The following is a 22,670-nucleotide window of genomic DNA, read 5'->3' as shown; positions in this document are numbered from 1 at the left end:
TTTCTGCCGTAAAAAAGGCTTACACTAACTCCAAATGACTGGGAACGATAGAGTATGTACCAATGATCTCCGTTAATAAGAAAGGGATGGCCAGAATAGCATATTTGACCAAATAATAAGACCTCTAAATGCCCCCGCGTATTAGCCTTGTACGGGGCCTAGCCCTATGGCAGGTGCCGAAGTGCAAAGTTGGCTAAATCTCAGCAACTGTTTGGATTTCTGAAGAGAAATTTGGTCACATTTTACATCTTGCCCAGTTTTATCGCATAAATGAAAAGAAACTCAAGATTAAGCCGCAGAACACAGTATTAATGGGCGACCCCCGGAATCTATGACGCGGGTATAGAAAGTAGTGCACTGCCAGACAGATCTCTTGAATCCTGGCTATTGCGACTTAGGTGAGAGGTAGCCATGAGTAAACTGCGCTGTGTGGTAATAAAAGGTATCGGCTTGTACACCGTATGAGTTGGATTGTGAAGATGTCCCTGTTCGTGTATAATTAAGGCGCGGCATTACGCAATCGCGTTCCAGCTGCAGTTCCGTTGACCCCGGTAGAGGGCCAAATCAAAGTTCCTTGATCTTATTCCTAGTCGTCAAAAAATATAAAAATCGGGGATCTGGGGGTAATATACGTGCCAGGTTTAAACGATGTTTGCCTAATATATGACATGACTTGTCGCAGAGCGGGCTGAGAGCACCGTCCTTGTGGAGTTGGGGCCTAAAGTGAACCGACTGGTTTTTTTCAAGGCCGCACAACACAGTATTTATGGGCGAACCCCTTAGTCAAAAGTAGTACGGGTACAAACAATGGGGTACAAAGTAGTGCTGCACAATACTAGAGAAAGGTGCAGAGATTGTTATGTGCATGGCATCGAGATAGAACCTGTGGTAAATGTTAGAGGAATACGTCAGTTTTGAGACCGTAAAAGTTGAATTATGGTGGGTGTTCAGTCGGCGTAGATTTGCGCTTGGATACCTGTACCGACTAGTACTGTGCGTTGGCTGCAGTTCAGTGACCTCCGCAGTGGCGCTAATAAAAGAGGGCGTGAGAACACAACGAGCCGGCAAACAAGCTCATTTTCACATATTGTGTACCCCGTACCCTGAAATTAAACATATCAAAATTCTGAACCTTGCTTGTGCACCCTACTATAATTTTTAGTGAGTCGAAGTGAGTCACTTTGGGGTCCTTAACTATAGAAATCCCCATAGGGTGAAAACTGTGTTGTGCCGCCTCAAGGACGTCGACACCTGGCATTTAAGGGTCAAGGCACACGTTAAGTCAACAGTAGTCTCGTGATTGTTTACAATACGAAAGTCTATCTCAGTTCAGTTCAGATCAATTAAAATAGGTTAGAATAAAAGATATAAAATGATGAAACATCTAAAGCAGTTAAACATATTTCAAAGTTGATCCTGATATCAAAGAAATCGCAAAAACAACTAGAAAGGCCAATATTTGCTTTGGAGCAAATACAGCGATGGGTTCACCACATTTTACCACATGGCAGGGAAAGAATGAGAAACACAAGGGAAAACAATGATTTACATTGATATAACTATAATATGAAGTAAAATACAACTAAAACAACAGTTGGATAGCTATTCCCTACTTTATTGGTTAGGATTTTTAATTGCATAATGCAAACTGTTGATTTTCAAAATAAAAAAAAAACGTCCATGCCCGGCATTCCAATGCTGGAGCAGGAAAGCTTGAAATACCTACCAAAACACTTGAATACAGACATACTGTCAGTATGGAAATGCTTCTGTGCAGGTGTTAATCAAGTTAAATCCCAACAGCCAATCAGCAAGAAGTATAGAGGAAAGCTGCATGCCTATTGGTTGATGCCCTGCATTCCATTGTTATGACTCATGCCCAAACGTGGTAAACAAGGCACACTAACACAGTAATACATTAGCTATAACACAGCCAAAAAACTCAAATAAAACCATTCTAAAAGCCTGTATCACAATAATTTAAAAAACGCCTAGGGGTATTTGCCCACTGTACCTCCCATACCAAATTTCAGGACCTTGGGCCCTAAAATGAAGAAGCTGAATCCATTTAAAAAATGGCAGGAGAAGAAGAAGGAGAAGGAGGAGAAGAAGAAACATCAGAAAAAGCAATATGGTTTCACCACACCACGAAGTGGTGTGGTGAACCCATAAAAACCTTTTAATGTGTTCAAGTAAAGACTTCATTTCCATAATCAATGTGAAAATAATTTCTTATGGTTTGGTAAATGAAGGGAATTTTAACACTTTTTACACATTTAAGTTTGTAAAATGTCAACATCACCATTTATATTTAAAGTTGTTAATGTGGATTTGTATAATGATAATGGGATGAAACAATTTTATAAAAATGAAAAAAATGACAAGGCTTTCACATGTAAAACACATTGCACTTAGATTAAAAAACAATAAGTTAAGTCAGATTATGTTAAAAACTTTTAACGTTATCAACGAGACATTAAAAACTTTTTCAAAATATCTATATATTACAGGGTGAAATAAGATTTTCGACCTTTTGTTCTTGTAAAAGATTTATACGTATGTTTGGTTATAAACAACATTTGTCTTTGTGTCGTGTTACGCCATACCTTTTCAGGGTAGTGGTTGGTGTACGCTAGTTCGTGGTGGGGTTCGATGCACAGTTCTGGTGGCTCGTCACTAGCTGTGTCCACCGCCTCGGTCAGTCTGTGCCTGATGCCCCCTCCCCCTCTGTAGGTGGTCAGCTTCAGGCCCAAGTTGACCACGGCCCTGGAAAAATCTTCTGCAGTCGCTAGTGGCAGGCCTCGGAAAAGTAAGGCGCCTTCCTTGCGTTTCTCTAAGACGTCGCGGATCACCTGCCGCATCGAAGTAGCGCAGTCCTCGGGGGAACAGTCGACCTTCCCCGCGGGAGTGTAGACGTTAATGTACCCCTCTTTAGGTGGTGAGAGGAACTCAGGAAAGTTCGGACTCTGAGACCCAGCCAAACGTTTTCTCCCCCTGATTCGTGCAGGGTGGGCCTGCAGTTGGGAAGCCCAGTCGACCTGAGTTTCCACCAATTTGACAGTCGCTCCACTTACAGCGGAAGCCTGGCAGAAACGCACCTTGTAAGGCAGAGAGGCAAGGCCTGAACCACGCAGGAACAACCTGCTTGTGGGTCTAATAAACCCAGACATGTTGGACCTAAACAAATCCTGACTGAAAGGTTAAATCAAGGTGGTTAGGCTGGGTTTGACGGTGCACACAGTAATCCCTCCGCGACAGGAGTAGTAGTGCGAGGTAAGATAAATGACGAAAGGGTTTCTAGGGATCATATAGGAGTTCAATTGCCCGGGAAATGTCATTTTCTTATAACATGGTTGAGAAAGAGTGTAAGAAGTTGTTTTCCTGGGGGGGGGGTGAGTTTGGGGCCAAAGCTACCGTGTTCCAGATGTCTTCCGCGTCGAGAGCGATGCGTCCATCATTAGTGGGCGTTGTTGCTATACCTCGCGAGGACAGGTTACTACCCCTTGACCTGCTGGCATTTTTACACTATTATTTTTTTTCAATAAATTCCATGTCTTAATTAGGTCATAGACCTTGGAACATTTTTTGCCCTGCGGTGGCATAGTTACTTCCGCATTCGTTTCTCTGCGGTGTGATGCCTTGCACGAGAAATACCCTCAAATTGTACCTAATAGCATACAGAGTTCTACATAGATGGTACTGTATGTGCAAAACAACAATTGTTGTGCTCCGTAGGACTAGGTCTAGTATTCTAAAGATTGTGTCATGACTTTAACCTTCGAAAAGAAGTTTATATTCTAGTAGCGTTCATGTCTGTGTGTGTGCGTGTGTGTGTGTGTGTGTGTGTGTGTGTGTGTGTGTGTGTGTGTGTGTGTGTGTGTGTGCATGCCAAAAAAGCAATGCAAGTAAAATCGTACTTGAGCAATGATTGTAGAGGAAAAAAGAAGGAACGCTGATCCAATCATGATTTACTATATTTAACAACTGAGGGCGTATTGTGATTAAGAGTGGATAAAGACCAGATATTGCATAATCCGGTATCGGAGATGTCTGGTCACGTGTCAGCCACGGATGCAGGAGTACCCGGTCGGACCACCCTCCTGGCAGTACCATCCAGGACCGCAAGAGGACGCCGTACAGTACTCAGACCTAGTACTCATCCCTGTAGGTACTGTACAAGACAGAAAAAAAATGTTGACATTGTTGACAAGAAACTCCATTAAATGCCAAATAGCTACATGTATCTAGGCAACATTTTATGCACTGATATAAAACAATAAAATGTACAATTTTTAATTCAAAACCAGATCAAGGCTATAACGATTTAACAATAATTTACATCTGGAACCTCATATATTGCTATGGTTGTTACAACATTTCTATGTATGTCACAACTCCTTTACATTTTCATTACAGTGGGGTCGTGTGGCGTAGCGGCAGAGTGCGCGACTCGGAACTAAGAGTCCCGCGTTCGAGTCCTGACATGCCACCGATCTTGTGCCCTTGGGAAAGGCACTTTACACGGCTTTCCTCATTTAGCTCAGGTGTCAATGAGTACTGTCCTGTCATGTATTTGTCCCCTGTGTTGGTGGCGGCATTAACATAAGTTGAAGAAACTTGAGTGTGTCGTCACCATGTCTGGTGATTACATGTTGGAAAAAAAAAACTTATATTATACTAAGATGACAGAACGCCATCGAAATGTCGTCTCTTGTAAACTTAGATATTTTATCATTGACTAACTCGAAGAAATAATCTATAGATTCAGTGTCTTACTTTCACAGTGAATCTCGACCGTGTAGTCGACACAGACCCAGTTATACGGGCACGGGTTGGGGTTGCACAGGTCGATATCTGCACAGTAAGATAAAGAAAAGAAAATGTACAATGGTCATACAAACTTAAACAGCCATACAACCTAGCCTCCATAGCATTCCAAAAACTGGGGGTTCCGGGGGTCTTCAGGGTCTTTGGGATCTTTTATGTGTTATTTTAGAACTGGGCTAATCAGAAAACAGCCGAAAACCTCCAAACCCCCAGTTCTATAAGCCTACTATGGAGGCTACATACAACTCTTAAAATATTGATAAAATGTATGGAAAAGCTCTAGTACAAACAGCTACAATGGAAAGGTGCTTTAATGAAAAACTTCTTTGAACGAGTTATTTTAGAGGACAATAGTCATCTACATTTTAGGCCATAATATAACCATTCCTCTAATAAGACGGGGGACACCACAAACGTTAAACAACTTATAGTCCACTGCTCACCAAGTCTATTGTTTCATTGTATAACGTCAAGTCAAAAGACTGAAGTTGCAGCATAGCAAATATCAATAAGTTCATTTTCTTTTGTTGGAACTTATAGTTTAAATTTGTTTCATTAAGAATTCAAAGTTCATGTCAAGCTAATCTATGCAGAAACGTTTTGGCGACCCATACCGAGTTCACAGTGGTCTCCGGTATAGCCTCGGTCACAGGTGCAGCTGTAGGAGTTCACTTCATCTACACAGGTGCCGCCATTTCTGCAAGGTGAGGATGCGCACTCGTCCATTTCTGTAAAACATATAAGAGCACCATCTTAAAGTCTTTATACAGGCTACATTAGAAGTAGCAGGTATCTGAAATGTTTCCAATACCAGGGAATTGCCTAATACAGTAGATTTGTGGCTTCCTGCATGTTAAAACGTTGTTGATGTTTAGTAGCTTGCTGTATGTGGGTTTGCATTAGCAAGATCTGTTGTAAATTCGTCCGCGTCGACGGGCGCCGCCATTTTTAATCTGCCACTTCCCGTCGCCATCTTGTTTCCTGTCGACAGGCCAGTCAATATCTTGTACATGCAGTTCCGTCATAAATTACTTTTAGCTATAGGCACTTCATTAATCCCGTATTGCAAAATATGTACTCTAAAGGTACAATTTTGACATTATCACAACTAGCTATTAAACATAACTCCGACTAATACTATAAAAGGGGAAAAATAAAAGAAATTTAATCCAATTAATTGTAATATTGATAATTCGTGTAAAGAGATTAAGTATAATTGTTATTATAGATAAGAATTGAGAAAAAAATATTATACATGTCTTTTAAATGAAATATTTGAATTAAATTACTTAGTTTGGTGGTTTAGTCATTCCTTAGAAGTTCCTAATGATATATGCTTTTGTTATATGATTTGGTAACAATATATGGCGTTAAGATAATTTTATTTTTCCCCAACTCAAGAAATTTTCGAGTAAATAGCTTATCATCTTTCTGACCCAAGTGCTTGAGACACGTGATATTTTTCCCACGTGTGATGTCATCACAGAGTCAGAGTTTGCCGGAAGTAGGTACGGCCCTCTTTCCGGTTGAGAGAAGGTTGGTATGCTTCTGACGAACTTTGGCCTAATGCTGACGTCAAATGTGGGAAAATTTCACGTGTCTACAGCACTCAGATAAGGGAAATGATGAAGGCCGACCGATTCAGTGGTAAATTTTAGTGAATACATTTCTTGACTTTGAGCATAGTTTTGTTCTTCTTATGCAATCCATTGTGTAACACCAACTAAAGTTTTATGTTAATACATTATGCAAAACCACAAACCACTACAAACCATATGGCAGCTACCTACAATGCTATCCAGACATAGGTAAGGCCATGTTGATTTGATTATATGGATGACAGCCTCCGGGAGCCCCAAAACTGATGCGCGCGTGCGAATAAATAAAAAGTTTTGCCAAAAAAAAGTTATTTTCATCATGAAATCTACGTGGTCATAAGGGTTAAGCAAATGGCACAGAATATGGTTTGGCGAATAATCTAGTCTTCAAGTTCATTTCTTTACAATTTCGTCTTTTTTCGTTTGATTTTGGCATTCTACGACATTGGTATAGTTTTTATTAATTTTTTTTTGGTAACTTATGGTATATTTTGGCTCATTTTGCAACTGTTTTGTACGATTTACATTATGGTTGAAAACTTTTTTTTGGAAACGGCCGAACATTCATGCACGCGCGGATGTCATCCACATAATCAAATCAACATGGCCTAACAGATGAAGCCTTACCTGTTTCACATAGGGAGCCAGTATATCCCGGGAGACAGTCACAGAAAAGATGGGAGTCACCAAAGCAGGAGGCGCAGTTCCCGCCGTTCTGACACAGGCCAGGCTGGCATGGTGAGTAATCTGGCGAGGAGAGATAATAGTAACATTTTTTTTCTATTCCAACATTATTGATCACAATACATGACTGCCACCCAAGTTTGTCCGACATATTTTTATGCCGCCACCAACGCAGATAAACGCACAGACAAACTCACTTGAGTTGAGTGAGGAAATTCGTGTAAAGTGCCTTTTCCAAGGGCAGATGATTGGTAGCATGGTTGAGGGTTAGAACCCAGGACCTTTTGGTTCAGAAGCGAACACTCTACGGTTACGCCACACGACCCCACTAGAGATAGCACTGGTCTAATGGTCTTTCTCGCATTACCTTTGTTAGGTACTGTTTACTTCATTACTTCTATAGCCCAAACTTAGTTACCAGATAAAAGTACACGTTATTCTAAGAAAAAGATCTGCAAGTAATACATAAATAAATGAAAAGTCCATTGACGAAGACAAGCAGTTATTTTTATACACAAAGAAATTATTACTCAAACAACTGGATAGATTTTAAAAACTATTTTACATTTCAGGTAGCATCTAATCCTTTCCTACATGGACAAACAGATCTGTAGTTGAACAGCTTTTTAAAATTAATTTCCTACTTAAAATTTCTAACCGTTTTAAAGGCCTATTAAGTTGTTTGTGAATAAGATACAATCCCCTGTGCATGTTCATGCTCTTACAAGATATTATCACTTAAAGTGAAGGCCACAATGATAGGGTAGTTCTAAGTAACTGCTACAGTAATATTACGAAGCTGTATCTGACTATATTTACAAGGGCTAATGCATACGATTGCAATGGAACTAAATGGAATTTCTACGACTGCAGATACTTACATGATTCGCAGACATAGTTGTGCTCCTCGGTACAGAGATGGTAGGTCCCGCGGTACATGTCTGCACTGTCCAGCAGCACACACACGTCAAGCGGCCGGTAGGAGTTGGTAGACATCCAAGTTGACAGTCCTGGGTACATGGGATACAAACCTCCGTGAACTATTGTAACAAAGTTAACTGGGAGACAAAATCAACACAAATACAAGTAGGGTACCTAAAGTGGTCAAATACCTTTTAGGGTCACGTGTTTGAGCAATCGATCAATCTATTCGCATCGAATAACCTAAATTTTAAGCCTTTTAGGTCTATAACACCATTGTACGGTTCTGTAGATATTATACCGAAACTGCCCTACGTAATATATGATTTTTTTCTTACAACATTGTTGAGTTGAAAGTTGCGCAAACCAACGTTTCGATTAACGTCGGCCATTTCCTTTGGGGCAATATTTGCCGGTTCTACTTTGCATTGTCACTAGTGTAGTGCATGAACCATTTTTGAACTTGACCTTTGTTTTGACAACTTCTTACTATCAAGTACCATCAAGATCCATTCTCAGGTTTTTAAATTATGCTGTTTCCATACATACAAACCCACGCTTTACCATGACAAAGACAAAGCCAAGAAACATAACTTTTTGTCGAAGGTAACTCACCAGACACCTGAGAGCCATCACTATACACGAACTGAACGGATGACGTTTTGACGGAGGTCCAATGGGAGACGTCGCTGCCGAGCATGATGAGGTCGGCAAGTAGCTGCTGGTCCTGCAGTCCCCGCACGTCCGCCAGGTGTCCTCCCATGTTGGTGCAGGCGGTGGAGGCGTCCTGATGGGACAGGCTGTCGGCTGAGAACCGGTAACACTTGTCGGGGTAGAGCGCTGAGGAAAAGACGAGAAAGACTTCTTGTAAAATCTGGTAGTCAGAGGACATGCATGTTTTTAAAATTTGCCACATTCGCGGAGTTTTCAGGGGTGCCAGAGTATACAGTGCAATTTTACGGAATACAGTACAATCGTATCAGTACACAATGCAATTTTATGGAATACAGTGCAATCGTAGAAGTATACGGTGCAAGTATACTTGAAAGTCGCACTGTATACTTAGTACTAGTATACAGTGCGACTTTCTAGTATAGGGCTTATTCACCACAGATGGTCACGTGACTCTCCCCCCCCCCCGGCAGCGAGCATTGTCCGCCATTAGGGGGTGCAGCATGGTGCCTATCGCTATGGTACGCTATGCAAACTCTTGGCGATAGTTGCGCATTTTGGGCCACAATCTACGTTTTGAACACTCTTCTTGTTAGTAACATTGTCCTTGGGGTTGTTCTGGCTCCATGTCCACGTTTCATGTTCTCAAGATCGGCTTTTATCTTTTTTGGCTGATCAGAAATCGGTGTGTTTTATCCTGGCGTAGGGGCCTGTAGATCGCCCCCTGTAGATGTCAACGTGGGTAGCCATGAACACGGTAAATCTGTTGGAGCTACCTGTCCCTTTACTCTGTGGTAAATGTCCATGTAGAACAGGGCCCTGGTAACTTGTAACACTCACCTTGTCCAGCCACAGTCGCGGCAGTGCGGACTGAGGATGGCGGCCGGCGGCCGATGGCCCCGCATTTGTTTGTTATTATCCAGACACAGTCCGGGGATGTTCCAAAATAGCGACCTTTTGCGTATCCCGACTACAACGTACTTGTCACCACGCAACTGCATGTCCCACAACACTCTCTACACATCCTGATACAACGCTTCCAGACTCTTAGAGGGTTTGAACCGATGTTGTGTGTAAAAACTTCTGCCCAGTACCAAATACGAAGCTAAGTCGCGTCAATGGACTCCACTGGCGGTAGACGCCGTCTCGATCAGACTGATCAAAACTAAACAAAAACGGGTCAATCCCAACAGATTTTATTTTGTTCCAGTAACGAGATGTATGAGTGGTGGTAAACTCTTCGTGTAATAGGACAAAGGACAGTTTACCTAACGTTTGTCGGCCATTTCAACGCTTGGAAACTCGCTGTACAGATGGACCCCAAAATGGCGTCGCACGGGACAGTCGTGACGTCATGATGACGTGTGGTGAATAAGCTCTATACTTGAACCGTATATTTCTACGATAGTAGAATTGCACTGTGTACTAATAAGATTGCACTGTATTCCGTAAAATTGCATTGTATACTAATACCAATGTACTGTATTCCGTAAAATGCAGTGTAAACTCTGGCACTCCTGGTTTTGCTTTTAGATCAAATGGACGTTGGGTGAGTAGGGCAGACACCACATTTGCGTTGCGCAGTAGAGGCCAAAAATGGGAATGCGATTGTAGTGCCTAGTTAATACCTTTGAAAATCCTTTTTTTCTCTTAAAAATTTGGTCCATTTTGGAGATTTTTGGGCTGGAAGGCACAGGTAGGGTCTAAACTTTCCTACATTGGTCAAGTTTTGTTTATTTCACCAGTTTAGTGGGCGTAGTGAGAGATGTGAGTGGTTTCTTGTCTGGCCAGGCGGATGGATACCATGGAAAATGTAGATCAAAGTTGAGGTTTTGTTACTATCATCAACTGTGGCGAGAATTTGAGGTGGTCAACCCCCTGTTTCCTTTCTATTTTTTGGGAATCAGACCCTTGTTGCTACCTGGTGCAGAAAAATGTTTGAGATTGAAGTATGGGCAAGTACTTTCATGAGGTGTTGAAATAGTGTATTTAAGCATGTGTTCCTATGGCAAGATCTAATAGTACTGTCTGCCCAGTAGTGATTCAGTACCCACCTGTTTCACATTTGTTTCCGGTTGTGTCGGGAGGACAGACGCAGCTGTATCCGGTCACGTGGTCCACACAGGTTCCGCCAGACAAACACGGACCGCTCGCACAGTCGTCAATGTCTGTAGGGACAAGAGTTTGGAGATTCATTTTAAAACGTCGAACTACGTACGGTTTGCGTTGAAGAAAAGTATGATTGCATGACATGTATAATACTTCATTATAAGACCACTCTTACATTATACAGTACAATGATTATACAGTACAGATTTTTGGCCATCAAAATACTTTACAGGACGTGTTGAAGAAACAATACCCCCCCCCCCTAAACCAGCGCCACCAGAAACGATACTTCTGGGAAAGAAAACAACAGAAGCGGTAGAGGTACTGGCTTCGCCGCGCGTAAATCGTCTTCATCATACATTGTTTGTTGCTAAACCTCCAAAGAAACTATAGTCAGAGTCAAAATAACACGGAGCTACAGTCTAACTATCTCAGACAACACCAAGGCTACCGAGAAAAAGTGGTTTTCTTACAAACATGGTGAAAAGAGACATATAGATTTCGACGTTCAATTATCTATCCATTATTGATAAGCATATACAAAATACAGAAGAGATATTTTCACCAATTGAATGGTAAGTGTAAACACAAATACTTGTCTAAAACGACCGAGGCCGATACGTCTAGGACAGCCGAGATAAAATGGCCTTCTTAAGCAAGTGGTCTTGTTACAAAAATAAAGCATGGAGCTTTCTAATCACCTGTTTCACAGTGTTTTCCTGTCCATCCAGGTGCACACTGACAGGCGTAGTCGTTGACCAAATCCACGCAGGTGGAATTCAACGGACAAGGCGAGCTGCTACATTCGTCTATGTCTGTAAACATAAACTTGATTGTTTTTGAAAGATTCTTTGTTTCGTGGGAGCTTAAGTATACATAAGAAAATATGAAGTATTGTGTCAGGCCGTGTTTATATGTGAAGTCACCCAAGGCGCTTTACATGTGGTTTACCCCGAAGCCAGTTTCAAGTGGCTCCATCTGAACGCTCCAAATCACATTGAAAGCGCCTCGATCCCAAGCCACTTCTAGAGGTGGTTTCGAATCGGTTTTCCCGCATCGCGATTTGCGTCTGAACGCAATGTGATTTCAATGTAACTTCGCCTGGTCATGGAATACGGGGTGATATTTCTTTATTTATATGCAATACCAACGTTTACGTGGCAACAACTTAAAGTCAAATAATGTGTCCGTTCTAGGGCGAGCTTCACCGCCTCTGGCGGGACCACGTCGGTATTCGGCCGAGATACGCTGAGAGGGGGGCATCAGCAAGCAGGTCGTTGACCTCTGACATTAATAACACGCTTCCTTGCGAGTTTTCATCAAACAACAATAAATGTAGCTCAAGCGAATTGAGATCGGACACGGTTTCAAAGGAATGTGTGGCACGTGGACCAGATGTGAGGAATGTGAGTTACCCGAATCGAGGTTTGGGTGACTTCACATAAACACGGCCATAGACTGAACCTCACTGCCTATCACAATTAGCAGTTCAACTAGTGATAGTAGGTGAATCAGTTATTAGCCAATAAGAGAGTGACAAATGTTCGCTAAAGATCTGTTTTTTTTTAATATATTTCAACGGAGGAGGGTGGAGCTATGGGGTCGACTGGAAGTTTTGGTAAACAGTACCTGTCTGACAGTTGTTTCCAGTCCATCCAGGTGCACACTGACAGCTGTAGCCGCTCACGTGATCGATGCAGGTGGCGTTCTGGGGACAGGGCGAGCTGTGACACTCGTTTATATCTGAAATACAGATGTTTGGTGTTATATAAGATGCGTATAAAAACAAGAATGTGGAGATATTAGACGTCTAGGAGATTTTTTTGTATACGTATTAAAATAAATTTGAACCGTATTGTACAGTCATAGGTAAAGACGCGATTGAATTTTATAGTTAAATCGACATGCTGTTGTAACGTAACTTATGTTCAGTACTACAGCATAATTTTTTTTATTCCAACATGTAATCACCAGACGTGGTGACGACACACTCAAATTTTTTCAACTTATATTAATGCCGCCACCAACAAAGGGGACAAATACATGGCAGGACAATACTCGTTTACACCTGAGCTAAGTGAGGGAAGTCGTGTAAAGTGCCTTTCCCAAGGGCACAAGATCGGTGGCATGTCAGGACTCGAACCCGGGACTCTTAGTTCCGAGTCGCGCATTCTGCCGCTACGCCACACAACCCCACAAGCACAATTAATGAGTCATACAATAAATACACAGTACATATTCCTTTTAGACCAATAGGATCTGTTTGGGGATCTAGTCATTTTTGCAAAGAAGCGAACCACGGGTAGTGTACTAACGCTTAAAAAGGCTGGCATCAATCAAGTCATGTAAAGAAGCATAATTTCATTTGTCAATGTTTCAACTATTGTCACTGAGAAAAGGTAGTGCATGCTACGTCTGATCGTTTCCAAAATCATGTCCAGTTTCTTGAGTCACTAGTACTGTTTTTTTTTTTGCGTATATTCTAACTAGCTCACCTGTTTCGCAGTGCACGCCGGTCCAGCCGGGATGACATCGGCAGGTGTAGTGGTTCGGCTGGTCCTCACATGTCCCGTGTAGACAGGGGGAACTCACACACTCATCTATCATGTCTGCACGATGGGTACATATTGTAGAATATAAGTATCCAGGCAAAGGGAAATAGTGAAATGTTTCTGGTTTTGCCCCAAGATTTTGACACCGAGCTAGGGAGCGCAGTCACATACGCCGCAGATCGTCGTACGGTTTTGATATTATGGGCTTAGCATTTTTGACGACGTCTCAGGGAGGAGCCTAATGGTACAGTATTGTGTGCAGTTTGCAAGAATTCTAGGAATTGAAGTGCCATGCAAACAATAACCCTAACAGCAACCACCGTCGCCATGGCAATGTATGTTTTCATTGCCAGTCTTGTTAAGCAGGCTTTTAATAGACCAACTTCTAACAGTGATACAAAAAAACTGCTGGACGTCCAAATTCCATTTTTCATGATCTTAGGACGATCTCACGATGAGTGTTTGTAACAACACATCCTGAAATATCGTCAAAATGAAATTATCGATCAAATACTGAAACCGTTCAGGAAACGTCTTGACCACGCCTAAAGACCTGCATGGATAAAAGTAAAATTTTACCATGATACAAAAAAATACATCTTTTATTAGTAATTGCTGACCATGTAAACTATAAAATTGTCATTTTTTTTAATCAGGCACCCTTGACTAACCTGTCTCACACTTGTATCCCGTGGCCCATGGCGGACATTGACAGACGAAGTTGACAAGAGTTCCTCCGTTCATGCAGGGAAAGTCTAGCAAAGCCTCCCCAACTGCAGGTACAATACATGTATTAAAAATTCTTTAGGAGTAACGGAGTGGAATCCAGACTGTTGCCAGGGCGTTGTACATGTAGGCTCTTCGGCACTAACGCCAAGAGGTGCCCGAAGAACTTGAATCGTCGGGCTGGGCTAGGATAGCAAGGTGGGGGTAGCAGCTCTGAGGGCTACTATTGCCGGAAAATTTCAACCTGCGACACTGGGGATACTGGGGAAACCTTTGGCATTATTAGGATCCACATTAAGCATACCTGACTTGCTTGCTGGAAGCAATTTCGCAAAAACATCCAGCTGGCTAGATATCCCTTTTAAGACATCGCAGCTCTATTAATACTATTATATATTTTATAACAGAAGTAAAACTTTTTGAAACAATCGGAAACAAAAATATGATAACAGCAATACAAGTTAAATTTTCCTTATACTATACCAGTCCATATACCATATAATACAACTAGAAAGGCCAATATTTGCTTTGGAGCAAATACAGCGATGGGTTCACCACATTTTACGACATGGCAGGGAAAGAATGAGAAACACAAGGGAAAACAATGATTTACATTGATATAACTATAATATGAAGTAAAATACAACTAAAACAACAGTTGGATAGCTATTCCCTACTTTATTGGTTAGGATTTTTAATTGAATAATGCAAACTGTTGATTTTCAAAAAAAAAAAAAAACGTCCATGCCCCGCATTCCAATGCTGGAGCAGGAAAGCTTGAAATAGTACCAAAACACTTGAATGCAGGTGGAAATGCTATGTGCAGGTGTTAATCAAGTTAAATCCCAACAGCCAATCAGCAAGAAGTATAGAGGAAAGCTGCATGCCTATTGGTTGATGCCCTGCATTCCATTGTGATGACTCATGCCCAAACGTGGTAAACAAGGCACACTAACACAGTAATACATTTGCTCTAACACAGCCAAAAAACTCAAATAAAACCATTCTAAAAGCCTGTATCACAATAATTTAAAAAACGCCTAGGGGTATTTGCCCACTGCCCACTTCGTGGTGTGGTGAACCCATAAAAATGCCTGTGGTTTAAGTTATCTCATATGCTATAGATAACTCATGTGCTAGGGTTAGTGATCTTGTCAGACATATTATGTAGTTATTACATAGTATCATTTTACAGTACACGCTAATTTGCTCATTTCCGTCTCGTAACCGGTTTGTTGTATTCAGCACCGTGCTTTATCTGGATTGTCCAGAGTAAACTATGCAGAACGTCTGTGAAGATTAATCATCCAGGATAATACTATTAAGAAAAGTTTGAATCTTTACTTCTGGATAAAATAAGAAAATAATGTCAGACGTTTCAGACGCCGTCCGGCATCTTTCATCAGTGAAATATTCAAAATTGCGGTAGAACTCGGAACGGCACCGTTAATTCTAAAAGTATTTATGTTCTAAATAAACAAATAATAAGTTAGCAACAAGCGTTCTATAGATTCTATATACAATACACATGGTAAAGTATTAACTAATGTAATGATAAAGATAAGTGAGTCCCTAGATATGCTGTAAAGTAGAATCCCATGTACTTGAAAGCTCAACTCTAAGTCCTCCCTTCCTGTTGAGTGATGGTTTATAAAGTCTTTCATAAATCGCCTCCTTGACTCCACGCTCAAACCAGCGCGCCTCCCGGTCCAAAATGTCCGTTGATTCAAGATGAAAAGAATGTCCTTTATGTTTGTCCAGATGGTGCCATATTAACATAAAGGACATTGCAGCTTTCCTCTATACTTCTTGCTGATTGGCTGTTGGGATTTAACTTGATTAACACCTGCACATAGCATTTCCACCTGCATTCAACCAATTCATTGAATTTGAGCGTGGAGTCAAGGAGGCGATTTATGAAAGACTTTATAAACCATCACTCAACAGGAAGGGAGGACTTAGAGTTGAGCTTTCAAGTACATGGGATTCTACTTTACAGCATATCTAGGGACTCACTTATCTTTATCATTACATTAGTTAATACTTTACCATGTGTATTGTATATAGAATCTATAGAACGCTTGTTGCTAACTTATTATTTGTTTATTTAGAACATAAATACTTTTAGAATTAACGGTGCCGTTCCGAGTTCTACCGCAATTTTGAATATTTCACTGATGAAAGATGCCGGACGGCGTCTGAAACGTCTGACATTATTTCTTATTTTATCCAGAAGTAAAGATTCAAACTTTTCTTAATATGCAGAACGTCGATAGACGTAGATAACCATGGTTCTGGATACGATACAGTCGTTCATATGTAAAACATCAGTAAAGCCGCGCAGTTCTGTGCTATGGAATGACCGTTAGGATTGCATCGACCGTTCACGAGACGGACACTAGGTAGGGAAAGCTCAGCCTTACCAGCACATATGGCGTACAAGTTGTAGTAGTACGCTCCCTGCAGATCCCACGTGGTCGTGTCGTAGTCCACACCCCAGGCGCTGTCATGGAGCCAGCCAGGCAGGCACACAAAGGTGTCATCAAGTTGCGGGCACCTACGAGGATCGTCAATCCCGCAAACAGTTAAGGACAGGACCTTCTGTGTGTAGCACCACGAGTGGGGATCGTCGTACGCGATGCAGCCCGCGGCCCAGCCGGAGTTACACGCCGTGGTACCGGGCTGGTGGCACGGGTATTTCATCCCAGCAGCCGCGCACGTAGCCTGGACGTTAGCGTTCGTCATGGCCCCCCTGGTCACACGGACCTTGAAGAAACCCCAGCCTTGGAACGTCGTCAGGTACACCGGTTGTTCTTAAAGTAAGAATCAGGGACATAGATATTATAAAGCAGCTTGTCTAATCAATTGAAAAATTCACTTGTTAAAGTTATTAGTTGTGCATACATATATATATATATATATAAGTAGAAAAGATGTGTTGTAAAATGGTACTTAGAAGGAAATGCTAAACCCAAAACATTAGCGTTGCAAACTGATTTCTAATGATATACCTTGAGACCCTTTTCACATACTGCCCACAGGTGCATATGTACACAATTACACATATACATGTAAAATATACACAATGCACTTGTGTACGCACATACCATGCATGCACATAAGCACACAACTATATAGGTGCACATAGAAACACACAAGGGTTGTAAATATGCACATATATACACGCCGACATATGTGTGTAAACACAAAATGCACAATACATACACACATACGGTGCGCACGTACACAAACGCAGATATATATATATATACATGTATGTGTATGTGTGGCGCAATTTGCTGACAAATACCGTGAAATGGTCTCGAAAGGATTAAAAAGACATATATATCCAGATACGTTCTCACGTATATTGGACATGACACGTCAAAGCTTTGCGAACCATATGTTCACAGTTAACTGTTCATCGTCACCTTAACCAGCCTATGCTATCAGCTGCTGTTAGGAATCAGCAGGCATTCTGTACCCACCTTGTGCCGCGACCGTCCACGCGAAGACAACCACGATCAAGAGCTGAAACTTCCACATCGTGACTGTCTGAATGACTCCTGAGTGTGTATAAACTGTGCGGCTTATATTATGTCCGATGTTGAATGCCTGGGGCGGCAACCATGGGAACTACACAGCTGACAAGTGGAGAATCCGGAGGCCTTGAACTATTGCACAAGGGCTGACGTCACTATTGCGCTGTGGAGTAAGGGGCCAAAATTGATTGTAGTCCCTACCTTAAGTTTTTGAAAATATTTTTATAGTTATTTTTCTTTTTTTTTTTAGTCCTTTGTAATAAAACAAACTGTCTAAATTGTCTAATTTTGATCATTTTTTAAATTATTTTTCCTTTTTTATTTCACAAGTTAAGTGGGCATGATGAGAGACCTGAGTGATGAGGTGTTGCCTGCCCAACGCGGAAGGATACAGGGGAGCATTTGGTTAAAACTAGTGTTTGTTTACCGTTGTCAGCTGTGAAAGTTTGACCTAGTCAACCCCGCCATTTTCTTTCTACGTTTAAAAGGCAAACGCTTGTAGTTCTCTGGTTCAGAGGAATTTTTGAGATCGAAATATGGGAAAACACTTTATGGGTATTTAACCATTCTATGGCTAAACGTGACATTACTGTCTGCCCTTGCTACCCTACAGTTCAAGGTGACGCTGCTTTAATGTTATGCTAAACGGCGCCAGACGCCACCTATCGACTTTGCTCTAAATTGCATGACCGACCTTATATTAATATTGCGTCACAATAACACTAGCCTCTAATTTACTAACAAATCTTCCACTTGAAATTCAATGGTCACAAGATGAGTCTGATAAAGTGTGGGCATCAAGAACAACAGTTTATAATTATTTTTTCTTACATCATTCCTTACAGTGCTCTTAGTGTACAATAATGTAATATTTCTCAAGATCTGTAGACAATTATTAGATGTAAATACAAGACAAACAGTAAATCAGACTTCTTGACGCCGTAAAAAATTTACAGTTAACGTTGTCCTTAACCCTTGTCCCGCTGGCATTCCTGGCACAATATTTTTCAATAATTTCATGTCTTAATTAGATCTTAGACTTAAGTAGATCTCAGTGGCTTTTGAAAAACAAGGAGCGATCGAGTTATTTATGTACTACCCTATAAAAAGGCTATATAAATGCCCTATATCAATCCAGGATATACTCATGCGGTACCCTTGTATCCTTGCAGATCTCACGATTTGTGACTGTACGGGAAAGTAGAAATACAAAACAAAACAAACAAACAAACAAACAAACAAACAAAAAACAAGAAATGCATTTGGGTTACAGAAATTAAGCCGAACTGTGAAGAGGATCATATGATATAATACCTCCATGTCAATACCTCCCTCACAGAGGCCACGTCAGCATAAAACCTCACAATAAACAAGCCGCTTATTAGTCTGGTTTCGAAGCTACATGTATGTATAATATTATGTATTATTCCTTTATGCAGTATAATGTTTAGCAAGCGTTATAAATCGTCTAAATTTTTTTGTCTTTAAAAGTGGTGTGAGCATTATACTGTGTGTGAGCATTACGATGTATAATGCAAATGCTAGAAGTCTTGTGTTCTACGATGGCAATAGCAGAGAGGTAACGACGCCGCGTTGCCATGTCAACGACATCGGCCGGGCCCTAATATTTTAGCAAGATGGTTACAAGGTGATCCTGATTTGACACCACAAGCTGCCCCTCCCCACCTATAGCAACATGCTTGGGTTTATGTATATACGCGACGGTGCGGATATGTTTTCCCTCAGCTGTAAACATCTCCATACGGCTGTTCCCAGTATCAGCCATAATCACACGCCCTAAACCGTCCACACAGATTCCTGAGGGATTGTAAAGTTTCCCTGCTCCACTGCCAAAACTGCCAAAACTAGAAAGATAGACACCGTTCTTGTCGTACTTTAGAACACGAGAGTTGTACCAGTCCGTGAATAAGATGTCCCCTTCCCTGTCCACGGTGACAAACTGTAGTAACTGTCCTCCTCCTGTCGACGCAAACCTGGTCATGTTACACGTTGATGCCGCTTGTGTCAGTGTGTAAGAAGGGCTAAACCACACAGCATCTGCGCCCCATTCCATTGTCAGTATGATTCTGTCAGAAAGCTGGTGCCAGGCAATCCCATGGAGTCTACTTTTGGTGCTGCAATTAAAATTGGCAAGAACATCGCCATCTTCACTGTACTGATGGATGGCATTTTGGTGAAGGGAGTTTTTATGGCTGCGACCTCTGTACAAAACGACCCACAGGGTGTCGTTACGACCCATGGTTATGTCGACTGCCTTTATGCTTCCTGTGGGGAAACTGCGAAGGAATGATCCGTTCATGCTAAAGACTTGGATTCGTTCGTTGCGCTGGTCAGCCACAAATATCTCGTTAGTGGAGGACACGGTCAGACCAGCCACAGTCTGAAACTGGCCTAGTTCTTTTCCTGCCCCTCCAAAGGTGACGCTCTCTTTCTTTTCTGTTTGTAAAACATAATATGAAGATTAGTATGGTTCCTGTATGTGGGCATTACTTTTAGGCTAAAGATTTATATAATGCATATTAGCAGAAGTTGGTGTTGCACATCAGCAGCAGTGTTTGGATGTGGTTTTGGGGCACATTTTGTCTCATGACTATTTTCAACACCTCAAAATTACGATTCAAAAAGGAGATAAAATGAGGATCATAAATATGTAGAGGTGTAAAATATAAATCCTTAGAGAAAGTAAGAAAGACAACACATTACCACATACACTGGTAATTCTAGCTAAAGCTGTTCATGTACAGGTCCTAATTATATAATAATAAACAAAGTGTAATTATAAAAATAAAAAAAAACATGTACTTGTACCCACCTTCACAGTGGTACGTTACCTCCAGGTACGTCCTCTTGTCCGGACAGGGATCACCAAAGGTGTCCTTTTCTATTGGAATGTCACATTGCTGTAACCCCTGGCATCGAAACCTTACAGTGGATAGTGTGATGTAGTTTTCCCTGTTATAAAATACACACAATATCTTGAAGCACACTGAATAAACTTTAATCAAATGGACATGTTGAAAAAGCTTCAAGGTAATGAAAAAAATAGACCGCTATGAGTTTTAAAATGCTGACAAATGTTTTTCACTAATTTTTTTCTGAAAATCTATGATACAAGAAATCTTCTTTTTTTCAATAATTTTATTCCAGAAATATTCAAGTACAATAAAACATGACTAAACTAAAATGAAACAAAGTACGTATACGTAACAACCAAAGACACATTAAGTCGTGAAGAAATAAAGAATTCTGAACTACAACAGAATTATGTATGTAAATGCAGGCTAGTAAAAGAATGACATTTCAGATGTATGCTAGGTAAACATAGACACGGGATTAGGCTATACAGCAAGTAAATTTTATGGATGACACAAAAAAACAACAACATTAAATCAGAGCCTTTTCTTGTCTCCTCTCTTCATAGTTTTCTGCCATCCACGTCTCAGCATGGCAACAGACATCTTTGCGCATTTTCGGCATGTTAACCACTGTCAGAGGGCAACAAAATTTCTTGTTTTTTTTTCCAAAATCAGGCGAAAATTAATGCGCGCGCTGATGTCATCCATAAAAATTACTTGATGTGGCCTTAGATGTGCTCCTACCTGTTGTCGGCATTTTCACACGTGACGTTAGTAGAGTTAAGCCTTATACATCCACAGCAAGAATTTTGTTCTTCCCAACCATAGAAGGTATCGTCGATCACAAGTAGCTCATCTGCTGCACGCTTGCAAGACAGTCGCATTGTCTCCTTTTCGCAGGCCCTTTCTGCATCGGAAATAGCATTTTACCTTCAGACCACACTAAGATAATTTGTTGATCTTCAATTTTTTTTTTCAGAAAAGATAAACGGACAGGGCAAAATAAAATCTACAGCAATAACCTCATGCTATCATTGTACAGTAGATACACCATGTTTCTAATCAGTAATAAGCACAATGTAACACTTGATTTTGTTGTGTGGTATATAAAAACTATGTTGACGGATGTTTCGAATGATATAATGATAAAATGGACAGAACATTTTCCATAAGAAGGAGTCAATGAAAATTGAGTAAAGCAGAGATCGCAAATTTGCTGAATGGAAAAATATAGAAGACTTCAATGCAAAGAACCACTTGATTATTTTATAGGCATGGCCTTATATGATTTTTTTTTTGGGGGGGGGTCCTAACAAAATGAACATCCTCCCTCCAGCCAGGTTGTTGTTTTACTAAACGGTCCAGATTCCCCAGAGTTTTCTACATTGTGCTGATACTTTCATTTCTTTCAGTTTTTTTTTTTTTCATTCCTTTCAGTGAAACTATCATTGGCTGCATGAATACACCATTGCTTTACTTCTTTGCTTGCCTTTTATGGCGGGTGGATTGGTACCGTTGATACCCTCAAGGCCGGGTAGGTTGGTCCCAATGATACCCCCAAAGTTGGGTGGGGTGGTGCCGTCAGGAATCAAGATGGTAGCTATAGTTACGGTAGTCATTTCTGTTGTATTCAATGCACTCGAGTCGTTGATTTTTTGCATAGGCATATCCTGTGTGTGGATAGAAACAGCAACAAGAAGACATGTAAGTAAATGAAAAGAAATAATAACTTCACATGGGGATGGACTAGCCTAGCAAACTACTTTTTTTTCTTTCAAACCCATTTATAGTGATAACTGTGACCAGCCCCTCCAACACTGCCCTGCCATTAACTTGCTACAAAGGTAACATGGTGGAACCCTACACCATGATGTGTTTGCTACAGCTTCAGTTATCATAGTGACATATGCTGAAGAAAAAAACACAAACACTTGTATGGAGAAAAAAAAACATTTTTTAAACTTCTGATTTAGCTACGGAGTTTCAGATGTAAGCTCTAAAGAAAGGAAGTAAGGCTCATCGTTAGGTTTTTCTAACATTAGACCTTATTTTATGTTGTGCACCATTTTTTTTCAATTTTTTTTCTGGACAGTCACCTTTCGCATTTTACTTTAGATGCACAAAAGTCGAAAAGCAAGCTTAGTGGGGCAGTGCACCACTTTC

General features: G+C 41.0%; 3 protein-coding genes across 3 annotated transcripts in view; all 3 read right to left on the bottom strand.

Annotated features, from left to right (window-relative positions):
* Nucleotides 1–3,225, bottom strand: part of LOC109463803 (dapdiamide synthesis protein DdaC-like) — a 6,711-nt gene extending 3,486 nt beyond the window's left edge. The window contains exon 1 of the mRNA XM_019760671.1: nucleotides 2,607–3,225. Coding sequence (XP_019616230.1) covers nucleotides 2,607–3,170 — 564 coding nt within the window. The 5' untranslated portion in view covers nucleotides 3,171–3,225. The remainder of the gene's footprint in view (nucleotides 1–2,606) is intronic.
* Nucleotides 3,226–3,989: 764 nt separating this feature from the next.
* Nucleotides 3,990–17,738, bottom strand: LOC109463777 (fibropellin-1-like). Its single transcript, XM_019760636.1, has 13 exons — nucleotides 17,578–17,738; nucleotides 16,513–16,902; nucleotides 14,035–14,136; nucleotides 13,307–13,420; nucleotides 12,441–12,554; nucleotides 11,513–11,626; nucleotides 10,757–10,870; nucleotides 8,646–8,870; nucleotides 7,991–8,119; nucleotides 7,053–7,172; nucleotides 5,442–5,555; nucleotides 4,777–4,854; nucleotides 3,990–4,171 (listed from the first exon to the last, which is right to left on the bottom strand). Exons 1-13 carry the CDS (start codon nucleotides 17,633–17,635, stop codon nucleotides 4,062–4,064), a joined length of 1,782 nt encoding a protein of 593 aa, XP_019616195.1. The 5' UTR covers nucleotides 17,636–17,738; the 3' UTR covers nucleotides 3,990–4,061.
* Nucleotides 17,739–19,252: 1,514 nt separating this feature from the next.
* Nucleotides 19,253–21,391, bottom strand: LOC109463726 (E3 ubiquitin-protein ligase TRIM71-like). The gene is made up of 3 exons (XM_019760575.1): nucleotides 21,252–21,391; nucleotides 20,465–20,604; nucleotides 19,253–20,088 (listed from the first exon to the last, which is right to left on the bottom strand). Exons 1-3 carry the CDS (start codon nucleotides 21,389–21,391, stop codon nucleotides 19,253–19,255), a joined length of 1,116 nt encoding a protein of 371 aa, XP_019616134.1.
* Nucleotides 21,392–22,670: the final 1,279 nt, after the last annotated feature.

The sequence above is a fragment of the Branchiostoma belcheri genome, unplaced genomic scaffold (assembly GCF_001625305.1).
Source record: "Branchiostoma belcheri isolate BF01 breed outbred unplaced genomic scaffold, Haploidv18h27 scaffold13, whole genome shotgun sequence".
Classification (NCBI taxonomy): domain Eukaryota; kingdom Metazoa; phylum Chordata; class Leptocardii; order Amphioxiformes; family Branchiostomatidae; genus Branchiostoma; species Branchiostoma belcheri.
The sequence above is the reverse complement of the archived record's forward strand: the minus strand, read 5'-3'. Positions and strand labels throughout refer to the sequence as shown.